Source organism: Dipodomys spectabilis, unplaced genomic scaffold (assembly GCF_019054845.1).
Source record: "Dipodomys spectabilis isolate Male_0828 unplaced genomic scaffold, ASM1905484v1 ptg000499l, whole genome shotgun sequence".
Taxonomy (NCBI): domain Eukaryota; kingdom Metazoa; phylum Chordata; class Mammalia; order Rodentia; family Heteromyidae; genus Dipodomys; species Dipodomys spectabilis.
The window spans coordinates 2762194-2789755 of NW_024871176.1; the positions used below are offsets into that span (position 1 = coordinate 2762194).

The 27562-nt window shown below is 52.0% G+C and overlaps 1 protein-coding gene across 1 annotated transcript in view; it reads left to right on the forward strand.

The window, feature by feature from the left end:
• Nucleotides 1–343: 343 nt before the first annotated feature.
• Nos1 (nitric oxide synthase 1) overlaps nucleotides 344–27562 on the forward strand; it is a 63557-nt gene continuing 36338 nt past the window's right edge. The window contains exons 1-6 of the mRNA XM_042669603.1: nucleotides 344–1051; nucleotides 11652–11778; nucleotides 22282–22410; nucleotides 23583–23728; nucleotides 25387–25549; nucleotides 26599–26690. Of these exons, the coding sequence (XP_042525537.1) occupies nucleotides 351–1051; nucleotides 11652–11778; nucleotides 22282–22410; nucleotides 23583–23728; nucleotides 25387–25549; nucleotides 26599–26690 (1358 nt within the window). The 5' untranslated portion in view covers nucleotides 344–350. The remainder of the gene's footprint in view (nucleotides 1052–11651; nucleotides 11779–22281; nucleotides 22411–23582; nucleotides 23729–25386; nucleotides 25550–26598; nucleotides 26691–27562) is intronic.

Sequence of the window (27562 nt, forward strand, 5' to 3'; positions counted from 1 at the left end):
AGCTGCCCAGAGACTAATCCACGTCTACCATGCGTCACTTCTAGACGCGCCCATCCCACGTTGATCCTCCCCCGTCTGCCTGACCTGTTGCTTAGGGACAGGTCCCCAGACTTCTCCTGACAGCTGCCTGGCGGCCATCGCTTCCTTTGAGCACTGGCGAGGAGGGAGATGCGTGTCCTCATGCCACCGATGACGCCTTGTCCACGTCACGGGCGGAGAGCATAGAGCCCAGGCAGCCTGTGTGGGCCAGCTCTCGTGTCCACTGAGCCAGAGCCCCGCTGTCCCTGCGGAAGCCACCTGGTCTGGACAGGCTGTGGGGCGTGTACCCCGCACCCTCGGGCACGGACACCATGGAAGAGCCGGTGTTCGGCGTCCAGCAGATCCAGCCCAACGTCATCTCGGTGCGCCTCTTCAAGCGCAAAGTGGGGGGCCTGGGGTTCCTGGTGAAGGAGCGCGTCAGCAAGCCCCCCGTCATCATCTCCGATCTCATCCGTGGAGGAGCCGCGGAGCAGAGTGGCTTGATCCAGGCCGGGGATATCATCCTGGCCGTCAACGGCCGCCCCTTGGTGGACCTGAGCTACGACAGCGCCCTGGAGGTGCTCAGGGGCATCGCCTCCGAGACCCACGTGGTCCTCATCCTGAGAGGCCCTGAGGGCTTCACCACCCACCTGGAGACCACCTTCACCGGGGATGGGACCCCCAAGACCATCCGCGTGACCCAGCCTCTGGGCCCCTCTGCCAAAGCTGCTGATCCAGCTCCCCAGCCGTCGGGGAGCAGGGAGCAGGGGCCAGCGGCGGCCAGGGCCAGTGGGAGCGGCCCTCAGTGGGCCCAGGACAACGGGCAGGAAGCGGGCCCGTGTGCCCAGGCCAATGGCCTGGCCCCGGACAAGAAAAGCCCTGACACGGGCCTCCTCAGAGACCACGAGGAGAACAGCGAACTGCTCAGAGAGATTGAGCCAGTGTTGAACCTTCTCACCACGGGCGGGAAAGTGGCTAACCGAGGGGGACCCCCCAAGGCAGAGACGAAGGACACAGGAGTGCAGGTGGACAGGTAAGCTGCCCCTGTGTGTACTGTGCACACGCGTGTGCCCACCGCCCAGACACCAGCCTGAGCTGTCTCACACCCCTACCACACCCGTCCCTGCCGCCCGCCCAGTCCCCTGAACTCAGCATCCACACCGCAAGAGACGAGAGGGACAGCCGCTGGCCCCAAGCTGTGGCAGGAAAGCCCAAAGCTAAGGGATGGCCATAGCCAGTGGGGGAGGGGGGTTAAATAACATGGCTTCCTGCCTTTCTCTATGTGACCCCCGCCCCACCCCGCCCCAGTCAGGACTCCTAGAATGGAAAGATCTGAGCCCTGGCCAGCCTCAGCCTCCACTTCACCCTCCATCCTGCCTCAGCCTCTGCCTCAGCCGCTTTCTCCGCCCCACAGCCAGCTGAAGGCAGAGGAGGCTCCCCGGGCAGGAAAGGGAATCAAGGCACAGACGTAGTCCCAGCTCCCCCAAATCAAGTCATGCCGAGATTACATAGATGCAGGAGCTTACATGTCAGGCTGCAGCTGCTCTTGTCTAGCAGACCAGCACCTTCTGCCTCTGATGACATGCTGGGCCGGGCCGTGTCTTCTGGGTGGGGATCAGTAGTGGGGCTGGGGGGGGGGCTCAAGACAGGGAAGGGGTGCAGTTTCTCTCTGCTCTTTCCTCCCACTCTTAGACACCCCCTCCATGGCCTGAAGGGGCTGGATGTGCCCAGAGGGAGACTCCCCGTTTGGGACCACTGAGAAACCCAGGGAATCCCTCTCCCAAAGAACCCCTCAGTGCCCCAGGAATATTGAAGATCCCTGGGGTGCTTCCTTCCCTGTGCACGTGTTCATTTCACAAGTGCTCAGGGAGGACCTACTGCGTGCTTTACAAGGAGGACCTACTGTGTGCTTTAGGCTCTGAGGGTGGAGCTTCATCTCATCTATGGGAAGTGGGGGGCCCTCTTGGGCTGTGGGGGTCGCTTGCAAGCATAGTAAGAGGGTCACAGTTGGAGGCTGGCCTGGGGTAGAACACAGGACCCTAACCAGAGAAATAAAACATATATCTGTAAGGCATGGAGGTAGGCTACGGTGATAGTACCCCTCTTGCAAGCACTAGGCTATGAGTTCAAACCCCAACATCATAAAAAAAGAGAAAAGAACCTTCCCAGAGTTTGTGTATTTTTTTCATCCATTCCGTGTTCTAACTATAAAACAAAGGAGACACCATGTAGTAACTTGCCCCGGGACATATCAGCTGGAGTCGGGGTGACTCCAGTCTTAGGTTAGATGTCTGCACCCCTACACATAGCATTGAGGCCCACCCGGGACCGTCAGCTACGAAAGACACAAGTGTCTCAATGTGGTCATATACAAGCAGCAGTGTTTCCCTGGCTACACAGCTCCTAGTGAGACAGTGGGTCTATCTTTCCTTGATTTACCCAAGTTTGCGTGTCTGTGTGTGTGTAAAACCACATTTTTAAAGCTGTCTTTCTATGTGAGATGTAGCCGGAGGGTGTCAGCTCAGAGCCAGAATGCAGGTTGTGTGGTTGTGCGACCCTTTCCTCCTGGTCTAGACTTTGGGGGTAAGGGTGGGGTGGGGTGAGCTCTGTGTCCTCGATGCTGGTGGTTGGCCACAAGGAGGCCTTCCAAGCATGGGGCCAACGTCCAGGACACCCCTGCCAGTCTGGGAGTTCTGGGGGGTTGGACTGCTTCACAGCCCCACCTCACCCCTGCTCTTGCTCTCATTGGCCTCCTGCTCCTCATGGCCACCTTGGGCAAAGGGAGCCATTGCGTGGAGGAGAAGCAACATTCACCCAGAAACGGTCCGTCCATCCTCCAGTCCTGGAGGCAGGTGGCAGGCCGGAAGCTGGCAGACCTGGGCTTCTGCTTTGGGAACTGTCACTTTAAAACGCTGTATTGAGGAGAATATCCAGGTTACTCAGCTCACTGCCCTGAGGGAGGCTTTAAGGAGGCCAAGGCCAAAGTCCCCAGTCCAGTCCAGCATCCATCTGTATTAGCAGGTCAGCCCCACCCTACACACACACACACACACACACACACACACACACACACACACACACACACACACACACAGAGCACTCACTCAGTTCCTTCACTGTAATTATTTTGTGTACATGGTCCTGTGGATTGAACTCAGGGCTTTGAACATGGGAGAACAGCACTCCACCACTTAAGCCACACCTGCAGCCCTTTCATTTAGATTTCATTTTTGAGATAGGGTCTATGCTGGGGCTGGCCTCAAATTCTGGATCCTCCTACCTCTGCCTCCTGGGCAGCTGGGATTACAGGTATGTGCCACCATACATGGTTGTGACAAGTTATTTCTAACTCTGTTGCTTTGAGCAGCTCCCTTCTGTTCTCATAGTTCCAGAGGTCTTGAGTCTGAAGTGTGGCTGGCTGGTCTGGGATTCCATCAGGGTATCAGTGAGCAGTTTCTTTCCTAGAATCTCCGTTGCCTGGCCTTCCCTAGCTTCCAGAGCCCCAGTCTTAGCATTCTGTAGTGTGTGGCCTGTTCCTTCCATCCTCACGCTTAGGATTGGCTTCAGTGTCTCTGTCTTGTCTCTCATAGTCAAATTATCCCCTGTCCCTTGTAGGGACACGGAACTGCACCCAGGGCCACTAGGATCATCCAGGTCCACCTGCCACTCAAGATTTCAAACTTCCCACCACATCTGTAAAGTAACCTTGGAGTATTATAACAAAATCCCTAAGGCTGGCTACTTTATAAAGGCGTGCTGTTTCTTTAGCTCACAGTTCTGGAAGCTCAAGGGTAGGCACTGGAATTAGCCCTGCTCTGTTGTGGACATCCAGGTAGATGACACGGCACAGCAGGAAGCCAGAGTGAGGTGAGGTCCTACGTTTCCAACATCTCCATTGTGAGAGGACCAGGTGAGAGCCACCTAAATCCTCTCCAAGGTGAGGCCTTCCATGACCTGGCCCCGCCCCCTAAGGCCCTGAGCGCCTGCCTGGCCCCGCCCCCCTAGGTCCTGAGCTCCTGCCTGGCCCCGCCCACCAAGGCCCTGAGCTTCCTCTGGCCCTGCCCTCCTTAAAGGTCCTGCAACACAAGAACCCTCATGGGACACTACATCTGAGCCATAGGTCCAAGTTCAGGTTTTTGGAGGCCACAGCCCAGCCTCCTCCCTCATCCACCTGGCTCTGTGGCACAGTTGTGAACAGGTCCTGTGTTGACACATGCTCTCCTCGTCCCCATGGCTGAGGCCACACAGGATGGAGTCCCGTGACCAGCCCCCTATTCCTCACCTATTTCAGGAAAGCCCTTCACCTCTCTGGGCCTCAGTTTCTCTTTCTGTAAAAACAACATGTGGATCAGATGAGTCCTGAGAGATTCATGTCAGCTGTGGGCAGGCCCCCAGGAGCTCCCCACTCCATCCAAAGTCTCTGGTCCTTGACACGCCCCCTTCCCCAGCTTAAACCCACTTTAGGTCAAAGATCATGGCCTGGAGGTGAAGCTGCTCCTCCCCCCTCCCCCGCCCCCTCACAGCTCTCCGAGTCTCATGTAGCTGCAAACTTGACAGATCTGTGTGATGTAGAGAAATCAAGAGCTTTCTCATAAAATCTGGCTTCTCACCTCTCAAAAATACATCTATAGTCAACCCCCGGTATCCCTAGGAGAGGGACAGTTTCCAGGACCCCCTTAGATACTAAAATCTGTGGACGCTCCAGGGCCATTAATGAAATGGTGTAGGTTTTTGCCTAGAAGCTACGAACATTCTCCCATCTACTTTCTACCATCTCTCTACTACTAATGATACCTAACGTAATGGAAATGCTTTGTAAATAGTTATTCTGTTGTATTGTTGAGGGGTTAATAGCAAGGGAAAAAAGCTTTACATATTCAGTACAGATATCATTTGTTGGGGTTTTTTTTCTGAAGCTTTTTCAACCCACAGAGAGTTGAATCCGGAGGACCAACTTAACTGTATATTGGAAAACCTATGAATGCACAGGCTACTTCCTAGCAAAGTGCCAGCAGTAGGGGCCAGGAAGGGGCTGGGTGATCTCTCCAGTTCCCCAGCATCCAAACCCAAACCTACCTAACCATTATCTTCACTAGCCTGAGCTCTGATGGCATGTTTTTGAGAACCCTGTCCACTTTGGTGATATTGGTAATGAACTGCCAAGCCAGGCATGGTGGCTTATGATTGTGATCCCAGCTAACTCAGGAAGAAGTAGGACAATTATGATCTGAGACTGTTCCTGGGCAAAACAGTGTGAGCTTCTATCAAAAAATAAAATAAAACTAAAGCAACGAAGGGCCAGGGCCAGGGCTCACAGGGTAGAGTGCTCGCCTAGCTAGCGTGAAACCCTGAGCTCAAAACCCAAATATTAACCAGGTGCCAGTGGCTCACGTTTGTAACCCTAGCTTCTCAGAAGGCTGAGATCTGAGGATCGCAGATCAAAGCCAGCCTGGGCATGAAAGTCTGTGAGGCTCTTTATCTCTAGTTAATCACCAAAATGTCACAAGTGGAGCTGTGGATCAAGTGGTAGGATGCCAGCCTTGAGTAAAAAAAAAAAAAGCTCAAGGACAATGCCCAGGCCCTGAGTTCAAGCCCCAGGACTGGCACACACACAAAGTACTGGCAAAATAAAATAATAGTGAAGAACAGTAACAGTGTCTGAGCTTGAGGGCCCTTAACCCCCTGTTTGGTGCCAATGTTTGCAGAACCCCTGATCCCCAAAACAGACTTTGGGGGGTAAGGAATAAACAAGAATAACAAAGCAGGTAAATATGATCAAAGTATGTTATATGCATCTATAGAAATGTCCTTAATAACCACCCAGTACAATTTAATACATGCAAAAAGAAAGCAGAAAAAAAAGAAGAGTTTTCTACCTATGAAGACCATCTGCTGCTTCTTTTCTCAAGGAGAAAATCTTCACCCCTCATCCCCTCATCCACAGCCCCCAGTCATTCTGCTGTAACTCAGCCCTCCACTTCGAGAACAGGTAGATGCAGAAGCCAAAGGACCATTGGCGGGTGGAGGGCAAGGAGGAGCGGGAGTCAGAGAGAGCGTGGTGCCCACTGGAAGTGTGGGCAGGACTTCCTGCCAGGGCCAGCTGCTCCTTGGCCGTCCTGGCTGGCCTAGGCAGGCAGTCGCCCCCGCCTGTCTGTGTGCCAGGCCCACTTGCTCCCTAAAGGGTCTTCAGAGCTGGTGAATGGGCATCGCTGGACCCCCTCACCCACATGTGGGCTTCCTTGAAGTCAAGCCTAGGATCTCATCCCTTTTGTACAAGAAACCACAAGGCCTGGCTGCTGAGAAGTCAATGGGAGGAGGGGAGACCTGGCAAGGGTTCTGCAAAGGACAAGATGCCACTCCAGCCCTTGGCTTGTGTCTTGGGTCTGATCATCCAAAGGGCTGTAGTTAGTTTAGCTCTTGCCAAGGAGGCTAGGAAATGTGTGCCAGGCGGAAGGCAAATCTGCACACCTGGCCCCGGAGACAGAATAGTGGAGGGGGGGACGTGAGAGGAGGTGACACAGGAGCCACTTAGTGAAGGCAAATCCCTCGAGTGCATCTGAGACCAGGAGACAAGGAGTAAAACGTCTTTGCAGACCTGTGGGTGGTAGAAGGGGTTAGTCGTAGAACAGGGACAGGGAGGAATAGGAAGCATGAGGTTATGGTGCTACATCCCAAGGAAGGGTCCAACTGCATGGTGTCCACAGACAACTTTGGTTGTCAGTGTTAGAAGGGAGGTTGTCACTAGCAATGAGTGTGGAAAGGCCTGGGTAGTGCTTAGCATCCCATAATAGGGCCTAAGATGTTTGTAGTGATGCTTAGCATCCCACAGTATACAGGGCCTAAGATGTTTGTAGTAATGCTTAGGATGTAAGATGTCTGTAGTATGCTTAGCATCCTACAATACACAGGGCCTAAGATATCTGTAGTGATGCTTAGCATCCCATAATATGCAGGGCCTAAGATGTCATAGTGATGCTTAGCATCCCCAAATACACAGGGCCTAAGATGTTTGTAACGATGCTTAGTATCCCAGAATGCACAGGGCATAAGGTGTCCATAGTGATGGTTAGTATCCCACAATACATAAGACCTAAGATGTGTGTAGTGATGCTTAGCATCCCATAATACGCAGGATGTAAGATGTCTATAGTGATGCTTAGCATCCCATAATACGCAGGGCCTAAGATGTCTGTAGTATGCTTGGCATCCCACAGTACACAGAGCCTAAGGTATCTGTAGAGATACTTAGCATCCCATAATATGCAGGGCCTAAGATGTCATAGTGATGCTTAGCATCTCACAATACCCAGGACCTCAGGTATCCATAGTGATGCTAGCAGCCCACAGTACACAGGGCCTACAATGTCCATAGTGACGCTTAGCATCCCATAATACCCAGGAGCTAAGACATCCGCAGTGATGCTCAGCATCCCATAATATCTCATAACACGCAGGGCCTATGACATCTGTAGTGGTGCAGCTTGGGGTCTTATCTCACTGGGGTGAGCCGGGGTGGGATCCAGGAGCATGAGGAGCGGTGGAGGAAAGTGACAGCTGATTACTAGGTCATTCAGAAGTTTCCAGAAGCCCAATCCATCTCATTGGGTGAGGTCCTTGTCATTTTTTTTTAAATAAATGATCAGATAATTGCCAACATTGCATTAACCAGAGGAATACCGTCAATTCGTTAGCTTTTATTCCTCGAAAATATCCAATACTCAAGTTTAAGATTCCTCGTGAGTATACAGCTCCCCAGGGGAGCCCTTTCCTCCAGCCAGTGATTTTCTCCTAAGAGCCCCCTGAGAAAGACACGCCGCATTTTCAAGCTTCCTCCTCTGCTCACTCCTCACTCTGGGCTTCAGTCTCCTTTGTTGTAAATGGAGGTAGACGTAGCTTGTGTTTAGTTAGTGCCGACTGTGTGCTAGGCATTTTCCATGCACGACCTTATTTAGTTCCCAGCAGAGATAGAGATGGGGGCTTAAGTGGGCTTTGATGGATGAGTAGGAGTTGGTTCTCAACAGGGGGAAACAAAAGTCCATCCAGGGAAGGGTAGGAGGTAGGCACTGGGTTCCTCAGGAAGAGAGGCACGTGGAGGGTCAGAAGAGAAGCCAAGAATCTCCAAATTCACCAGCTCTAGGACCAAGGGGTGTCAGCTTCCACAGGGCTCAAGATGTCACCCTGTGTATCTACATTTCCCAGGGCAGCCACAAGCACGCATGACTCCTTACATGCAAATTAAAGTGAAATTTCAAATTCAGTCGCTCAGGACAACACCCTTGTCTCAAGGGCTTCGTGGCCACCAGGTGCCTAGTGGCCGCAGACTTGAGCCATTTCCATCATGGCAGATGATTCTGCCAGACGGCATCAACCAAGAGGAGGCGTCCTGGTTCTGCCGTGTGCTGCGGGACTCACGTTGCGTGTGTGCCCACTGCTGAATGCTGCAAAGCTGTACTTGGCCGCCAAGCTTTACTAAGCCTTAAAAGCACTGCTAGGCCTCAAAGCATTGTAGGCCCAGAAAACATTGCTTGGCTGCGAAGTACGCTAGGCCATAAAGCACACAAGGCCGTAAAGCATGTGAGGCCGCAAAGCAAGCTATGCTGTTCCTTAAAATTCTGGCACCGGTAAATCCCAGGCGACCAGCTTTTCCCCTCAGACCTGCTTGTCTCTGACAGACGGAGGGTCTGGAGTCTGATGAAGCCCCCTTCTGATTTGCTCCTGAGGAGATGAAAGCAAAGCAACACAACCTCCATGCTTCCTGCGGTCCCTTATTTACAATATTCTTTTCCTGCTACTCAGGCACCACCCTAAAATAAGTTTGTGTTGGCTAAAACACTCCAATGGCATCATTTATACACAGGCGTTTGTGGCTTAAAAGAAAATGACGCTAAAAGAAGCCCGCTTTCCTGCCAGTTCACACAAGTTCCAGAAATCACCTCTGGGAAACTCACCCTGTAATTTTTTTTTTTTTTTTTTGTAAACAAACTTTCTGAGAAGTTCTTGCTCTGGAGCCTCTGGCCTAGAAGGAACCTCTTCACTAGTTTTGCTTGTCTGTACTTTTCAACAAAGAAAGAACAGGGAGTGAAGTACCAGTCAGAGCTAGTTTCAAATCCCAGCTTGAGCCAACTGCCGTGATGTATGCCTATAATCCTGGCTACTCAGAGGCAAAGGAGTAGGAGGATCGTGGTCCAAGTCTTATCTAGACATGAGAAGAAAGCACAAAGATATTAACCAAAGCAGAAGGGCTGGCTCAAGTAACAGAGCTCTCGCCTCACAAGCTCAAGTCCCTGAATTCAGAATAATTTCAGCTTGGCTTAGTTTTCTCATCTGTTAACTGAGCTGTTGATGTCTATTGAGATTAGAATAAATGAGTTCTGTGCAAGTCCTTGGGGCTTGGTACCAATGCCCACGTACATTGACCTTCTCCTCCTCTGCCCATCCCCACCCACGATCATGAGACAAGTTGGGGTCAGGAGTTTCAGAGCTGCAGTGGAGCTCAGTGACATTGTGAGAAAACAGCTTTCTCTCCAGACAACCCCTGTGTTAATCATCGCGTAGGTAAACCGTGGACTGGGGAAATGTCTGCAATCAAGAGGCACTCTGGGTATATTTTGGTGCCATTTGGAAGAGGGCAAAACAGAATGTTCTCTCTGATAAAGGCAAACCTCTCCAAGAAGAAGCGCGAAAGTGGCCGTGACATGGATTCCTGGGACGATGTGATACCCGAGGGAGGGGTCTGGCTGGTCCCAGCTGAGCAGCTGGAGGGCCATGCACTCTAAGCTGGGACCCCAGCTTCTGTCTCATCTCAGGTGACTGTCCAGGCATCAAACTCAAAGACAGAGGAGCCTCCCCCAAAGCTGGGGATGTAGGACAGAGGGCTACACAAGGGACAGACCCAATGCCTGCGATCAGACCCAAGCTGGACCACAGGGCAAGGTGCAGTGCCTAAAGTCAGGAACCGGATGTCACAGGAAAGTAGACCTGGATGGGACAGGGGTGACACAAGGCTGGCGAACCATCTGGTCCTGTCTCCATCCCAGAGAACGGCCAGCCTGCACCATCTCACTGAGATGCCTTTGTCCTAGGCCTGTTAGAGGTCAAAGGCATGGAGCCAAGATAGCTTAATGAGGGAGAAATCCGGCTCCAAAGCCAGGCATGGTGGTGCATACCTATAATCTCAGGAGGCTGAGGTAGGAGGATTGGGGGGAGAGGAAGGAGAGGGAGAAGAGACAGGCGCTGGTGGCTCATGCCTGTCATCCTAGCTTCTCAGGAGGCTGAGATCTGAGGATCACAGTTTGAAGCCAGCCCAGGCAGGAAAGCCCATGAGACTCTTGTCTTTGATTAAATCACAAAAAAAGCTGGAAGTGGCGCTGTGGCTCAAGTGGTAGAGCGCTAGCCTTGAGCAAAAGGAGCTCAGGGACAGTGCCCACGCCCAGAGTTCAAGGCCCCAGGACCAGCAAAAAGAAAAAAGGGATGAAAGAATGAAGACAAGGAGAGGGAAAAAGGGAGGGGGAAAGAGTGGAAGAGAGAAGAGAAAGTGAGGGAAAGACAAAGTTCATCTACAGATAAGGCACTGTTAAGTGGTTTTGATTATACACTAATTTTTTTTTTTTGGTCCGGTCGTGGGCCCTGAACTCTGGGCCCAGGCGCTGTCCCTCAGCTCTTCAGCTCAAGGCTAGCACTCTACCACTTGAGCCACAGCGCCACTTCCGGCTTTTTTCTTTTTATGTGGTGCTGAGGAATCGAACCCAGGGCCTCAGGCTTGCAAGGCAAGCGCTCTACCACTGAGCCACCTTGCCAGCCCCTATACACTAATTTTTTAAAATACAAAATTTTAAAAAGGCTTTAGAGTCAAAAACAAGTTTAGCCATGTGTAAGCTCATGACTGAACGAACCTCTTTGATCTGTTTCCTCCTGGTGATGGTGATTGTGATGATGATGGTGATGATGATGATGATGATGATGATGGTGATGAAGATGCTCATAATGGTCTCTGGTGATGATAGGGATTCTCGAAATGATAGTGGTGGTGACAATGGCGATGATGCTGGTGGTGGTGGTTATGATGATGGTGATGTCCGTAGTTACAATGATGACACTAATGGTGCACTTACATTATTTATAACTGTGATTAGCCATCATTGTCACAAAGTTTAAATGAACTAAAAAGCACAAGTGCCTGGCATGCAGTAAGCGCTTAGTAAGTGCTGGCTATGGTCACGGATCACGTGGTTATGCTGAATGTTATTCTCCCTGTACTCACAGACCAGTTTATCCTGGATTTGTGTCCAAAGCAAGCCCAAGCCTTGGTTGGAATGGCCTGTGTCCCCCGGCCCACCTCCTACCTCTTCCACCATTAAGTGGCATTCTGTAGACAGGCCTCCCTGGTTCCCAGGGCTGTGAAGTTGCGGGGTGGGGGTGGGGGGGGCTGTCTGGGAGAAAAAAAAAAGTAAAGCCCAGCACGTGATCATGGAACCCCTTTTCCCCCATGTCACCTGGGCTTCTTTATGAAGGTGCCCAGAGCTCACTGGCTCCACCTAAAGGCACACCAGGGAAAAGCAGAAATTCTGCACAGATTCAGGACCACAAAATCCCGTGTGGCCCCCTCCTCTAACCTGGCCCCCCTTACCTTTCAGAGATCTGGACAGCAAGGCACACCGAGCTCTGCCCCTTGGCGGGGAGAATGACCGAGTCTTCAATGACCTGTGGGGGAAGGGCAGCGTGCCCGTGGTCCTCAACAACCCGTATTCAGAGAAGGAGCAGGTAAGTTGGCCTGGCACTGACACTGGCCTGGCACCTCTGCTCTCTCGCCTGCGAGCCCTGCAGGTAGGTGGGAAGTGGGGAGGGGGGAGGGAGGGAGAGAGGCGGATCTCCAGCCAAGCCGAGGTAGAAGCCAGGCTCCATGGCCTCAGAGCTCGGAGATGGGCCAGGAGGGCTGATCCTAGGATGAGAACTGGCTTTGTTCCTCGGTTTGTTTTGTTTGGATTTGCTTGTGACACTTGCCATGTTTCAAATTTCAGATCTGTTTGAATGTGGTTCCAAATTTGAAAGGGATCAGAGGCACAAAACTTGCTTTTCTTTCCCCCAAAGCTGGCAATATTTAGTTTTTTTTTGCATGTACTTTTAGCAATATGCATACACAGACAAATTACCCATGCATTATTTTCCTATTTTTATACAAATGAGAGCAGAGTTCATACCTTTCTTGCTCATGTATCAACATATCTAGGAAATAAGTCTCTTTAGTGGATAGAGAGGATTTTGGTTCTTTTCACGGCTACATAATATTCCATTGTGCATCTATACCATTGTGTGCTCCCATGTCATATCCAGTGATTGGGCCATTGCTACCATTTTGTTGTATGCTATGGTGTGTGGGACAGTGTGCAGAAAACTCATTTGGTGCATGCTTGGGCTTATAAGTAGAATAAATTCCTACAGGTGGTAGTATTGTTAGAGATCGTGTACCTTTGTGACTTGGGCACAGACTGCCCGATCGTACTGCACATGGGGTTGTTCCAATCCTACCATCTAAGTAGGAGACTGTTTCCCCACAGCCCCACCAACTCCATCTGTTACCAAATATTTTAGCCTTTGCCAATCCGCTGAAATGTGTGTTGACAGCTGAGTCGGTTTCCTCTTCCAGGAGTGGCTGGCTTTGGCTGGAGATCAGCAATGCCTTTTTTCCCCTGGCCTGGACAGGCTAGGCCAGAGCAATCCTGAGAGGTTCATGCATTTCCCATCCACCCTCTGCCTTCTAGCAGCTAAGCTGAGCCAGAGTGACCAATGGGAAGCTCCGGGAGGAGGGGCGTGGCCTGCTTCCTTTCCCCCATGTGGGGGTAGTGACCAATGAGAAGTTCAAGAAGGAGAGGGTGTGGCTGGATTTTTTTTTTCACTATGGGACAGAGTGACCAATAGGGAGTTCAGGAAGGAAGAGGCGGAGCCTGCTTCCTTTCCTCTTGTGGGGATAGAGTGACCAAGGAGAAGCTCAGAAGGGAGGAGGTGTGGCTTGCTTCTGGGTAGTGACCAATAGGGAGTTCAGGAAGGAGGAGGCATGGCCTGCTTCCTTTTCACTGTACCCCCATCTTGGATGGCACCTTTCAGCCCTCATCTAATTAAGGACTTCAGACCTACACAGCTTAGGAGAGAGGGCACAGTGAGACATGCCTGCTCTGTGGAGGGAATTGCTTCCCTTAGCTGTTGGTGCCTGGCCAGGAAGAAAAAACATGTGGAATCCCATAGTGATCAGACTCCTGACCCTGCTGCTTGACACCTAGGAATGTTTGGAAGAGCAAAATGAAAGCTTCGTGTATTTTCTTCAGAAGTCAGGGCCACGCTGGAGCTGGGAATGGAGCTTACTGGTAGAGCATGTGCATAGCATGTACAAGGCCCTGGTTCATTCCCCACTGGAAACCAAAAAAAAAAAAAAAAAAAAATCAATACCACACTGTGGGCAACAGGAGACTCAGGTCCATGAATAGTTTAGTAAGCTAAAATAGTTCAGAGTCCTTCACGGTTTCGGTCTTAACTGAAAATGAAGGGCTGTAGCCATAAACGAAGGAAGACAGAAAGAAGCAGCCTCTGACTGGACACCAGCTGTGCCCAGACCCACGCCACGTCCGTTGTCATGTATTACATTGATGCTGTTGCCTTTCTTTTAAAGTTAGGATGGAAGTTAAATGTTTTTTTTTTTTGTCTCTATGTATTTATTATAAATGGCAGGTAGTGAGAGATCACAAGGTTCCTGTGCTTCAGGAAAGATTAGATGGATTTCATTCTTTAGGGCCAGGCATGGTAGCACATACACGTAATCCCTGATCCTTCCAAGATGGACATGGGAGGATTGCCCTTTGTGACCCTTGTCTTTGACATTCCTTTGGGCGGTCATGGTGAGTGGGTTGAGTCAGCCCTTGCTTCATCAGTCAGATCTCCATTTCTCAATCCCTTGGATCCCCCCACACATCTAGCCCCAGCGTAGAAGACCCTCATGGTCAATACACTTAGCAATAGGCCTTAAAGGGACAGGGACACCACCATGTGCTATGAGAAAACATCAGGGAAGGTTTACCTTAAGAAGTGACTTTGGACCTGGGGTTTTGAAAATAAAGTAGGAGTTAGCCCCGCATGAAGTGGAAGACGATGCTCTAACAGAAGGAAAGATGGTGGCTGAACCCTGAGTTCTTCTCTAAGGATCACCATTGATGTCTGGAATTGTCTTTTGTGCCAATACCACCTAAGGCAAAATTCCAACGGCCCTTTCTGTGATCATCGTAATACATCAATTTCTGTCAGGATTTGAATCAGGCCCTCTACAGCCTCCCTTCTGAGACGCATCATTTGCTTTCACAAGGGAGAAGGGGTAGGCAGGTCTCTGCCCTGCTGGGGGAAGGACATCTAATTGAGCACCATCCCACACTTAGTGATGCAGGACAGGGCCCAGGGCGGGGCACTGTTTCCCCTGGGCCCTCTCCGGTCTGGTCTCTCTCCACCTCCCTGGCCTTCTGAACAGCCTCTCTCCTCAGATGAGGACATCCACTTCTCCCACAATGCTTTTCTCCCTGAGAAACGCCCTCCCCACTCTTGCCTGGATGGGAGCTGGCATTGCATCACTCCGGGGACGCAGGGCTTCCCGGCTGCTTTCAAAATGTCAGATTCTGTTCACAAGCATCTCTGTCTTTCCGGGTGAGTTTTGAGCCTCGGTGCAGTCTCTGGTGGCTTCCACATTGCAAGCAGAGCCAGCTTGTTCACCCCACCCTGGAAGGGGGTCGGGACCCCTGTGTCCAGTGCCTGCCCTGGGAGACCTCAGTCAGCCCTGACTCATGCATGTTAATAATGTCAGGATGAAAATACCAGGAGTGGCAGAATCGCTACATAGATAGGCAGCCCTTCCCAGCCCGGGCGTCCCTGGCTCCCAGCACTGAGGTGGCCACCCCGAGCTCTGGGGCAGAGCCCAGAAGTGGCCTAACCTCAATCAGATGTGTCATTCACACAGAGCTGAGCTTCCCCTTCCTAATAGGTGCTAACAGATTCAGGGAGGTGTGAGAGGATGCCAACCCTAACAAGAGTAGCTGATCTTTATCAGGCAGTGTCGGATACTGCACCCAGCACTCCAGATCCACAGGGCTCCCAACCTTAGTCCAACCAGTTACTGAACAGTGAGCACTCCCTATCCACAGATTCAACAAACCACATGGAGAGTACTCAAAACATTGCATCTGGCTGGGCGTTGGTGGTACACACCTGTAATCCCAACTACGCACGAGACAAAAATGGCATTTTTGAGGCTAGCCTGGGCAAAAAGTGAGTGAAGACCCTATCTTAAAAATATATAAAGGAGCCAGGAGCTGGTGGCTCCCACCTGTAATCCTAGCTACTCAAGAGGCTAAGATCATAGGATCATGTATCAAAGCCAGCCCAGGGAGAAAAGACAGAGACACACATATTTCCAATTAATGAACAAAATCAGAACACAGAAGTGTGGCTTAAGTGATACAGTGACAGCTTTGAGGGGGAAAAGCTAAGGAATACACCCAGACCTTGAGTTCAAGACCCAGACCAGCACAAAAACCAATCAGTCAGACAGGTCATGGCTCAGCAGTAAACTGCCTGCAATAATAGTATTATAATAATAGTAGGGAAAGCTGGGTGCCGGTGGCTCACGCCTGTATTCCTAGCTACTCAGGAGGTTGAGATCTGAGGATCATGGTTCAAAGCCCGCCTGGGCAGGAAAAATCAGTGAAACTTATCTCAAATAAACCACTAGAAAAACAGAAGTGGTGCTGTGGCTCAAGTGGTAGAGCACTCGCCTTGAGCTGAAGAGCTGAGGGACAGGGCCCAGGCCCAGAGTTCAAGCCCCCACGACTGACAAAAAAAAAAAAAAAAGTAGTAATAATAATGGCAATGATAATGATGGTAACTAAAGCAAAAAGGCCTAGGGGTGTGGCTAAAAGTGGCAGAATACATGCTTAGAGAGTTCAAACCCCAGCACCACCAAAAGCAAACAAAAATAGTGCAGGTATAATTGCCTTTGTTCCTTAGACAAGGGGTGAGCACCTATTTGCATAGCATTTGCATTTCATTAAGGACTAGCCACCATCTGCTGCTAGCTTAGACAGGAGGGTGTACCTGGGTCCTGTGAAGATGTTGTTTCCGTTTAGTAGGCAGGGACCTGCGCACGCTTAGATGTTCATTTCATGGGGGTCCTGGAACTAACCCTCCGTGGGTACTGGGTACTGCCTATCCCCATGTTACAACTGAAGAAACTGAGGCACAGCAGGTGGAAAGACTTGGCTCAGTAAGTGCTGTAGGTAGGATCTGAACTCAGACTCTGGACCCCCAGAGCTCTCCTGATAGATCCTGGCCACTCAGTGAGTCGGGACAAGGCTGTGACTCAGTGACTCATGCCTGCTTGGGCCAGGCGCCAGGATGGAACAGGGCACAGCGTTAAGACCTCCCGTGGAGGGTCACGGCTCTGAGGGCTCAGCTCTGTGGCTGTGGTTTCGCCTCTCAGACCTTCTGTCTCCTCACCTGAAAACGGGGTGCCATGAGAAAGCCGGTGAGCCATGGACAGGGCTGGCTTGGTCCAAGCCTGGCACCAAGTAGATAGTTACTAAGCATTGCTCAAAAGAAAAGGAAGTTAAACATGCCCACTCTCTTGGAATTATTATAGCCAAACGCTCAGCCTTTCATCAAAGATTTGCCTCAACTTCTAGAAACTTCTACTCCTGGGACAGGCTGCAGATGTGCACACTCAGGCACCCATACGTCCCCCTCCCCCAATTCTAGTTTTCTCCCAAAGCATCCTCCGCGTCCCCCTTTTTCCAGAAAAGCAAGCCAGGGTGTCCTCTGGCAACAGGCCCTCTGAAAACATGCTTTCCAGAGATTTCTGTGAGACAGAGCCTTCCCTGCTGCAGGGGATGGAGGTGGGGGTGGGGTACCAGCAGCACTGGGCTCCCCTGTACAGAGTCACCATCTGCTTGAAGACCCCTCATTTAATTGAGAATTCAGCCACCATTAGGGTGCCCTCAGGCCTCTAATCCTGGCTACTCAGAGAAGCCTGAGATCCCGCAATCCAGGTTCAAAGCCAGCCAGGGCAGCAAAGCCCATGAGAATCTTGGCAGGAATTAAACCTGCGAAAACCTGAAAGTTGGAGGTGCGTGGTTAGAGCTCCAGCCTCGAGTGGGGGGAAAAATTAAGCAACAAAGCCCAGGCCCTGAGTTCAAGCCCCAGTACTGGTGCACACACACACACACACACACACACACACACACTTTCCTGCTGCTGGGGGAGTGTGGGGCCAGGGTGGAGTCAGGAAATAGGGCCTGAATGGAAGGCGTGTAGCGGCGTGTAGATTGTGAGCTGTGACGGAATTTCCACGTATTTTGCTGTGTGTTTTAGGAGTGAGTGTATTCAGCCCAAGCCGTCCCTCTCTCGGGACAATGATATCCTATTTTAGGGACCCAGACAGAGAAACTTCTCAATGTACAACCTCACCCGGGATTCAAATCTTTTTCCCTGAAGCCTTCAGTCAGTCAGAGTGCTTTGGTTTTTTTGTTTTAAATCTATATGTTTCCCCAACCCTCTCCAAACAGAAACTTAGAAGTCACGAGAGAGATGACCTCCTTTCTCTTCTGCCATTCCAAGGTGTTTAAAGGCAAAAAGCTTGCATGATTTCAACATTCGCCCTTAAGCAAGCTAAGGCTCGTGAACAGATGCACCCAGAAACAAAGCAGGACCGTGGGGGAAGAGAGAAGCCACGAGATAATTACAGGATTTGTGGTTTCAATTAATTTCTGGTGCACCTATCCATTCTGCCTGGTCATGAGACTTGTGTTTAAAGCTGTCCGGTGAGATGTAGACTACCTCATGGCCTGTGATCTTGGGACATCAACTCCCAGATCTGAACCTCAGCAGCCCTTTTTTCCTAGCCCCCACAGACTGCAAAACATATTGTCCAATTGGGGAGGTAAGGCAGGAAAAGCAAAGCAAGCAGACCAACCTCTCTAGCCGCCATGATTTGAATACAGCACCTCTGACTCCCAGCCTCTCTAAGCAGCGATTTGTTAATTGCACGGGTGAGTGGGTTCCTGCTGCTTTGCAGGGCTGTGCTCCTGGACGCTGAGCTCATAACCGGGTTATGCTCGCTGGCACGGGGAGGTGGTACCCACAGGGTGGAGTAGCTTTGCCCAGGGCTGCAGGAAGGGCTTGGTGTGTGGCGTCTGGCCCCTGGTGTGTATGGCCCACTGCCCAGTTCAGCCCTGGTGCTTTGCCCTCATTTCAGAACCAGGCAGGCGGGGCAGGGCACTGCGGGTCTCTCCTCCGCCCAGGCTGCAGCCCTGGGTTCGTTTGCCAGGGCTGCCTAACCAAGCTCCGCCATGCCAGTGCCTTCCTTACACACTCCGTGTCTCATCGCAGAGACACAACGACAAAGTCAAAGTGTTGGCAGGGTGCGTCCTTCAGGCCCCAGGCCTCTGTCGGTGTGAGGAGACAGCCAACTTCATGGTGACGTGACCTGCCTCCTTCCGGCTTGCATATCTGTCTCCAAAGTCCCTTTATTTTCTCTTGTTTACAAGGACGCCAGCTGTATTGGATGCAGGAGGGTCCTGCGCCCTCATTTTACGTTGAGAACCTCCATAGACAGCTGGATCCGCGGCAGGCAACCGCCAGGGTTTGAAGATACTGGCCTGTGACTTAGGGGAGGGCATCGTTCAGCCCATAGCAATCCCCAAACGGTCAACTGCCCTCACCATGGCTCTCGGCTGGCTTCGCTGGGAGATTATGATTGTGATGGTGACAATGGTGACAATGACAACTACTGTTACGAAGGCAGCCCCTGTTTCCATGGCTTCCAGACTCTGGTGCTGAGGGTCTATCGTCCTCTCCTTCCCAACATCAGCTAAGAGGCTTGCCACCTTCTAGAACCTTCCAGAACCTTCCAGAGGCTTTGACGCCAGAACCCCCACCCCCACCCCCAGTCCACACTGACTTCTCTTTCTCCTTCTCCCTCACACCCCAAGGCTCTCATCGACTCTTCTCCCAGTCCTGCTGCTTCCACAGCTCTGTTTCCTGCCATTGTGGCCTCTCCACCTCTCTGTCTCTGTACCCGCCGTCCTCCCACAGTTCTGCGATCGTGTTCACGTGTGGCTCGGGACCAGACTTTCCAATGACACCGAAGCCGTGCGATTTGGTAGAAATCACACTTGTGGCACACAGCAGGGCACTCAGTTCTTCCTGTCAGCCCCATGATCACCAAGGAAACAACCAACACTCCTGTGCCCGGTTGCTCAGCTAGCTAGGGTGCTCCTGGGTCCATGAATTTTCAACTTAGGTCTTTGCTTTGCTTTGCCTTTGCTTTTTTTTTTCTTGGCCATCCTGGGATTTGAACTCGTGGCCTGCCACTTGCTAGAGAGGCACTCTATCACCTGAGCCACATACCTCCAGCCCTTTTGTGCTTGATGCCATTTTTTTTTTTAAAGATAGGCTCTCATTTTTTTTGCTCAGGACCCACTTGTACTATGATTCTTTTACCTATGCCTTCTGAGTAGCTGGAGTGACAGGAGTATGCCACTATACTTGGCTTGTTGATTGAGAAAGAGTCTCCCACACTTTATCAGCCTGTCCTTGAACTGTGATCCTCTCAACCTCCGCCTCCCAAGGAGTTGGGATGACAGGCAGGAGCTATTGGACCCAGCCCTTCAACTCTGGGTATTTTCCGTTCAGGGTGGGCTTGTTGTGGGGTGTGGAAAGGAGTAATCTGTATTCCCCACACCTGGCTCCGACGGGGGCCCTTCTCAGCTCAGCAGCTTGGGCCTCTCTGCTCTCCTCCATGTCAAGACCAGCGTCCTGGGCTGAGACTGCAGATTCCAACTTCATTTGGACTGCGTGAGTCCATGCAGGCCCGGGCCCCCGGGAGCTCTGACAGGGCCACTGAAGCAACCGGAAGGCAGTGCGCATAGCCAGAGATCCAGGTGACAGCACAGTACAGTGCCGGCCCTCCTTCCTGCTATGTTCTTATGTGGAGAGGAAGGGGAGGAAAGCAGGAAGGAAGGGGGCCAGGGGGAAGGCCTTGCGGTCCAGGTCCTGAAAGAGGCCTCAGGGCCTCTCGTATTCAGGGGTGACAAGCTCCTTCATCTGTTCCAAAGAGTCTGAGAACCAAAGCCCACAGACCACAGCTGCTCCTGCAAATTTAGAAGCCATCTTAGGGAGGCCCCTTGCAGCCCCCACTTTGGGGAAGCTGCTGTCTTCCCGCCCTCCTGCAGACACAGAGCCCAGAAAGGACACACACACACACACACACACACACACACACACACACACACAGCCACGGCTCACTTGCACCCCTTTCCCAAGACCTCCCCCGCCTCCCCGTGCTGCTGATCTGTGTTTGAGGGGAGCCCTTGGGCCCTCCACTTGGCCCAGTCTTTTACACCCCACACACAGGGCCCCGTCTGCTATATTAGTCCCCTCGCATGCCCCTCCTGAGTCACCCAGCGCCACTGCTGGCTAATTAAAACGTCAACGCTTCAAATGCAACAGCCCAGTTTCAAGTGTGCCCGCCCTGCGCTGGGGCGCGGAGAGGAGGGTGGTGCGGGCTCCCCCGACCGCCAATCACTGGGCTCTCAGCCACCGCCCGGTGCACATCTGGAACCAGAGCAGATGGCCTCTTCTGTTGTGGGGGGGCCATCCTGTCCCTCCCCCTGCGCCCATCCAGGCAGGGAGAGCTGGTGGCTGCTGCCCCACCAGCCATGCCCCACACTACCTCCCCCCCGACCCCCGCGCCCCGTCTGCCCTCCCACACCCTAGAGACACCTCTGGCTGCTTCTTGGCTCCGGGGCCATCGGTGTGGGAGGCCTGGAGAGCTGCTAGACTGGCTGCGTGACACCCAGTCTCAGGGGCAAGGCGGCATTTGTTCCTCGAAGATGCAGTTTGTCGGGGCTATCAGAGATCAGCGAAGAGGCGGAGGCCCTAAGCTGCAGGTCTGCTGGGAGACGAGGGGGAGGAGACACAGAGCGCTGAAGAAGGAAGATGTTGCTGGGCGCTGGTGGCTCACGCCTGTCATCCTACTTACTCAGGAGGCTGAGATCTGAGGATGGGGATTCGAAGCCAGTCCAGTCAGGGAAGTCTGTGAGACTCCTATCTCCAATGAACCACCAGAAAACCAGAAGTGGCGCTGTAGCTCAAGTGGTAGAATGCTCACCTTGAGCAAAAGAAGGAGCTCAGGGACAGCACCCAAGCCCTGAGTTCAAGCCCCACAACTGACCAAAAAAGAAGTAAGATGTCTGTCCAGGTCTTCAGCGGGGGGGGGGGGGGGGTGCTGTTCCTCTCCACTTACATTCAGAGGCACAAGCGAGACACCCTGGGGTCTGGCGGGGTAGAAAGGACAGATAGGGAACACCGCGCACCCCTCTTCCTCCTCTGGCTGCCCAGTGTGGTCTCAGGATACTGTCCAGGTCCGTTTGCTGGTGCTGTCAGGGTTTCTGAGACACGTGCTCCCAGAGGCTGGGATGTGAAGAACGTGGTGCTGTGTGACACCAAGCCATCACATGGCAAGGCAGGGCACATCACATGGCTATCATCATATGTACTAGGTCTGGCCTCGCCTAAACCACTAATCCATGATAAGGCCCCCTTGTCATGACCCCTAACACCTCCCAAACACACCAGACCCCAAAATACTACACGTTTACAACATAAACTTCCAGCCCACAAGCTTTTAAGGGGTCGTATTGAGAGCATAGCCCATGGTAGCGATACTTATAGCATAGTACAACGACAGTACTGGAACTAAGTACTACTGGGTACTTGGTGTTGAGTACATGGTAATAAAGAACAGCTAACGTTCCAACTCAAGGATGGTGGTGGCTTGGCCAGGGTGCCAGCTGGGAGAGATGGAGAAGGGTGCTGGATTCAAGAGCTACTTAGAAGGCTAATGTGAAGGGCAGAACAGGGGATGAGAAGCAGCACCAGGACCCACCTGTTGGTGGGGTTTTTGCACTTGTGTTACCCTCTCTGCTTAGTTACCAGCGCCTCCATTCACTCAACAAGTCTGCTGAGTCCACACTTTGCTGTGCCAGACACTGTCCCGGATCTCGAAGAAATTCCTTTTCTCCTGCTTCCAGAAACCCCCTACCTGGCTCCATCTCTGGGGTCCAGACAGTTAGGGCCTCAGCAGACACCGGAAACAGCAAAGCTGCCCCATGGCGGTGGGGAACACCTTCCCATCCCCGCCAGGCCCTGCCTGATACTCTGCTCTCTCCTCTCCTCCAGCCCCCCACCTCCGGCAAACAGTCTCCCACCAAGAACGGCAGCCCCTCCAAGGGCCCCCGCTTCCTGAAGGTGAAGAACTGGGAGACGGATGTGGTCCTCACCGACACCCTCCACCTTAAAAGCACGCTGGTGAGTAGCTGGCAGGGCAGGGCCCAGTTGGGCTCCATCTTGGCACTCTCCATCCACACGTCCATACCCCACCCCTGCTGAGACCATCCCAAAGGCCCCAGGCCTCACCAAACATCCGTGGGCAGAAGTTCATCCCTGGTGGATAACCAGACAGATGCTGACTCACTTAATCCCTAGATTTTTGTCTTTATCCAAACAGGGTCCCCGGGAACCTGCCAGCTCTGAGCGCTTTCTCTGCTTCTCAGAGCCCCAAGGATGGACACTAACCAAACCCAGCCTTGGTTGTGTAGGATAGCCTCTCAATTCTTGTCCATGCACCAGTACTGCTTTCAATTTGGGTTGAAAATTTCAGTGTTTTTTTTCAACTTCGGGGGTGGGAGCGTCTTGGAGAAATATTGTATCTGTTAGCCATGGCTGAGTAACAAACAGGCCCCAAATGTAGCAGCTGGAAATGCCTACTATTTCTTACTTTTTTTTTCAAAAAGTCAGTGCATTTAGCCAGAGGGTTCTGTGTGTGTATGGGTGGACCAGAAGCAGTTGATCTCATGGCTATATCTCAAGTACCCACAGTCATCTGAGGGCACAGCTAACCGCAGGCTTTGCTCTAGAACAGCCCCAGCTGGGGTAACTCCACTCTGAGTGGTGGCTCCTCATACCAGTTGGCAGAACCTCTTAGGGTTTAGGCTCAGACCTAGGCCTACCACCTGCTAGGGACCAAAATCAGCCCAGAGCTCAAGGGCAGGGAGAGGGGCTGCACACCCACTGGTGTGAGATGCTGGACACTCAGTCAGACTATAGGCAGAAGAAGGATTGGGACCATTTTGTCAACAGATCAACTGTAAATGTGTTCAAATGAGTGCCAGAAGCCTCTCCGTGTGCTCCCTTTTGATCAACCTGGACTGAAAAGATATTCGGGAATGTGGTTACCCATGATTCCCGTTCTTAGTCCCAGGGTCCCTCATTGATGTGTGCAAACTCCCTAGGAGCTTTAACATCCGGATGATTGCTCCTTCCCTTGGCTTGTGGTCACATCCACAGGCCATCCAGGGCTGGCCATTAGCTCCATTCTTCCTTGGAATGAAGAGACCGGGTCAGCTCAGCCCGGGGCATCAGGCTCTAGTGTGCAGCTTGGGTGAAGCCAAGCACCAGTCCATCTCTTTCTTGGCTTCCAGGAAACGGGGTGCACAGAACACATCTGCATGGGCTCCATCATGCTGCCCACGCAGCACACCAGGAAGCCTGAAGATGTCCGCCCCAAGGACCAGCTCTTCCCCCTCGCCAAAGAGTTCATCGATCAGTATTATTCATCCATTAAAAGGTAAGTGTTTCTGGTTCTCTGGGGAGCTTGGTGTTCACTAGTGAGGGACCAAAGATCTCAGTGCCACATTTGCAGACACTAAACCCAGGCCTGGGCTTAAGGTCTCTGTTCTACACAGGATGGAACACTGCAGCCCAAGGGCCAGCCAGCCCAAAGGGCTCTTATTTGGCCTGCAAAGGGTAGCTTCACATCCCTGACATTTCAAACATGGTCACACCTAGAGCAATATTCAGACTATTTCCCAAGAAGGCATCTGTGAGAAGACATGTTCACCGACACATGGTTTATAGTAGGAAAACATGACAGTCTAAGCTGGGCATGTTGGCATATGCCTGGAATTCCAGCATCTTTGGAGGCTGAGACAGGAGGATTGCAAGTTCAAGGCCAGCCTGGAAAAAGTTTGGAGAGGCCCTGTTTCAAAAACAGAAATACCAATAAAAGGGCTAGAAGAGAGCGTGGCTCAAGTGTTAAAATGCAGGGTCCTGAGTTCAATCTTGAATACCTCTAACAACAACAACACAAAAAGAAAAAGGAAACAAGACAGCATCTGTTTCTGGGGATAGTGGGCTACAGAGGGGTCATCATCCCCAAGGAACTAGAATACTGCTCCGTAGGCTGGAGACAGGGTGCTTGGGACCTTCTTAGAAGCCTAAAATGTTTCATAGAAATGGCTTAGCTTTCTAAGATCGAATGCATAGCCAACATATAAAACTTTAAAAAAAAATCACATCTCAGCCAGATGCTGATGGCTCAAGTCTGTAATCCTAGCTACTCAGGAGACTAAGATCTGAGGATCACAGTTTGAATCAAGCCTGGGCAGGAAAGTCCATGAGATTCTTATCTCTAATTAAACCCCCCCCCCCCACACACACACAGCCAGAAGTATGGCTGTGGCATTAGCCTTGAGCACAAAAGCTCAGGGACAGCACCTAGGCCTAGAGTTCAAGCTCCAGGGCCAGAGGGGGAAAATAAAATCAGATCTCCAGTTTCTCTTGAACAAGATCTGGCAGCCCTGAGCCCCCTTCCTACCCAAGGGACAAACAAACTGCCCCTTGTGTACGAGACCTGGCTCTCCCTGTTAACCTCACTCACCACTCAGCCGTTTTATCAGACACACAGCACCAGAAAGTTATAAGCCTTTGAGTGCAGGGTGCCTGCTTTTCACTCCAGTCCTTGGATGTATACAGAAGTCAACATGGAACTTGGAGAGCCTCTGGCCTCCTGTAAGATCTCCTCCCCTGCACCAAACTCAACTTTACGGGAGAGCAAATGTTCTATTAGTCTCCGTGGCTGAGACAGAATAAACACGGCAGGGGATCAACTTCACGGGAGGAGAAGGTTGATTGTGGCTCACGGCGGCGTGAGAGGTTTCCATCCATCCATGGTTGTTTGGGTAGTGAAGGAAGCTGCTCACATCATGGAAGCTAGGAAGCAGAGGGGAGGAGGGGGCCTTCGGCCACGCCCCTCCAATGACCTAACTTCCTCCCTCTAGACCTCATTCCTTAAAGGGCCACCCCCTCCCAATAGTACCAACAGCCTTATTTAGCTCATGGGCCTTTTTTTTTTGCCTGGGGGGGGGGGGAACCAAGAAAGGGGGAGTAGGGACTCTTCCAAAGCAAAGCAGTGGGGTTATGTCCACCTGTTCCCCTCCCACTCAGGTTTGGTTCCAAAGCTCACATGGACAGGCTGGAGGAGGTGAGCAAAGAGATCAAGAGCACCAGCACCTACCAGCTCAAGGACACGGAGCTCATCTATGGGGCCAAACACGCCTGGCGGAACGCGGCCCGCTGCGTGGGCAGGATCCAATGGTCCAAGCTGCAGGTGAGGGGCTGGGGTGGGGGACGGGCGGGGACACATGGGAATGCGATGGGGAGGGGATGAGAGAGGGGGAGCCTGTGGAGCTCCGACAAGTGTAGATCCTTTCCCCTGTGGCCATGATGACAGAGCATGGGTAGTTACACCCTGGTGCTCCTGCAGGGACCTCTCTATGGTAAGGGGCTCAGGTTGGGGAGGCAGGGGTGGGGGGTGCAGGTTCTGAGATCATGGCCAAAGCCTGGCCATAGTCACGTCTCACTCAGCCCCTACTGGGTTTTTGTTCAATGAAGTGTGTGTTATCTCTTGGGTGGGCTTTTCATCCTCCCGTCTACTCCAGACCCTCCCACTACCTCTTGTCTTCACCTTTGCTCTCTTTGTTCCTTTATCTCTCTACCTCCTCCCCTGAGACATTAATTTTGGTGCCTCCTCCTGTGATTTTATACTAGGAAATACTTTAATGTTATAGGTCGATTCATTATTAGAATCACTTTGTTTGTTTGTTTGCCAGTCCTGGGGCTTGAACTCAGAGCTTGGGTGCTGTCCCCAAGTTTCTTTGTGCTCAAGGCTAGCCCTCTACCACTTGAGCCACAACCCCACATCTGGCTTTTCCTGAGTCTCATGGACTTTCTTGCCCAGATTGGCTTTGAACTGCGATCCTTCTGAGTAGCTAGAATTATAGGTGTGAGCCACCAGCATCTGCTTGCTTGTTTTGTTTCTAATCCCTAAAATTCCTAATTACCTAATAGAAAATATAGCCAGCTCATTAGAACTCCCTCCTTTATTCTCCTATCCTTTTTAAAAATATTTTTCACTCCATGCCTACTTTCAAGGGACTCTTTCTGCTTTGATTGGCTCTGGTAATCAGCACAGACAAAGCAGAAAGTCGCAAGTCCAGCCTGAGCCTCAGTAATGAGGTGCTCACTGTTCAAATGAGGCTGGAGCTGGGGGGAGAGGGGAGGAGGCCCAGGGGGCCGTGCACTGGGGCCATGGTGGGGAAGAGGGCAGGGGGAGAGGGAGGGAAGGCGGCCATCATTCTCCTCATTCATTTCTTCCAGGTGTTCGATGCTCGAGACTGCACTACAGCTCACGGGATGTTCAACTACATCTGCAACCACATTAAGTACGCCACCAACAAAGGCAACCTCAGGTGAGCTCACCTGCGGGGAGGGGTGGGCTGGGGGGGGTGGCAAGCATCCATGTAGCATGGAGTCTTGGCTCATGGAGCTGCAGGGAGGTGCCCCCAACTTGGGCCACCCCAGGACAGGGATCTTGGTATTCCACACCACGGTCACTTTTCTGAGAGGAACAGACTCCCAGGGGGGTCTATGAATCTATAGCAATGGGCTGGTGTTAGTGGCTCCTGCCTGTAATTCGAGCTACTCAGGAGGCTGAGACCTGAGAATTGCAGTTCAAAGCCAGCCTGAACAGGAAGGTCCTTGAGACTCTATTTCTAATTAATCACTAAAAAAGCTAGAAGTAGAGCTGTGGCTCAAGTTGTTAGAGTGCTAGTCTTGAGCAGAAAAGCAAAGGGACAGTGCCCAGGCTCTGAGTTCAAGCTCCATACACACACACACACACACACACACACACACACACACACACACACACCATGTTTACTATAGTTCACCACCCACGGGGCAAGCGAGAGGAAGTCTTTTTTATTCCAAGGAGGAAAATCCCACTGCCAGTGATGACCTGCTTTTCTGAGCCCAGCTCTGTTGCCCGGAGCTGCCTCCTCCTCTCCCGCTTTACAAAGCAATGTCTCCTCCTGCTGCCTGGGCACCGTGCCTTCATGTGCCTGGCCTTGACTCCTCTTGTGTGCATAGAAAGAACAGAGCTGCTGAGGAGTGAGTGAGCCTCCCCACCAGGCTGGGCTGGGCTGGAAGCCCCGCAGACAGCTGACCGCTTCTGCCTGTCTGGCTTGCCAGTGTATGTTCCTAGCTTGAGTACCAGCTCCTTCTTGGGAGCTTCAGGGATATTCCCATGATCCCTCATGCCAGGTTACCTGAAGTGGCTCAT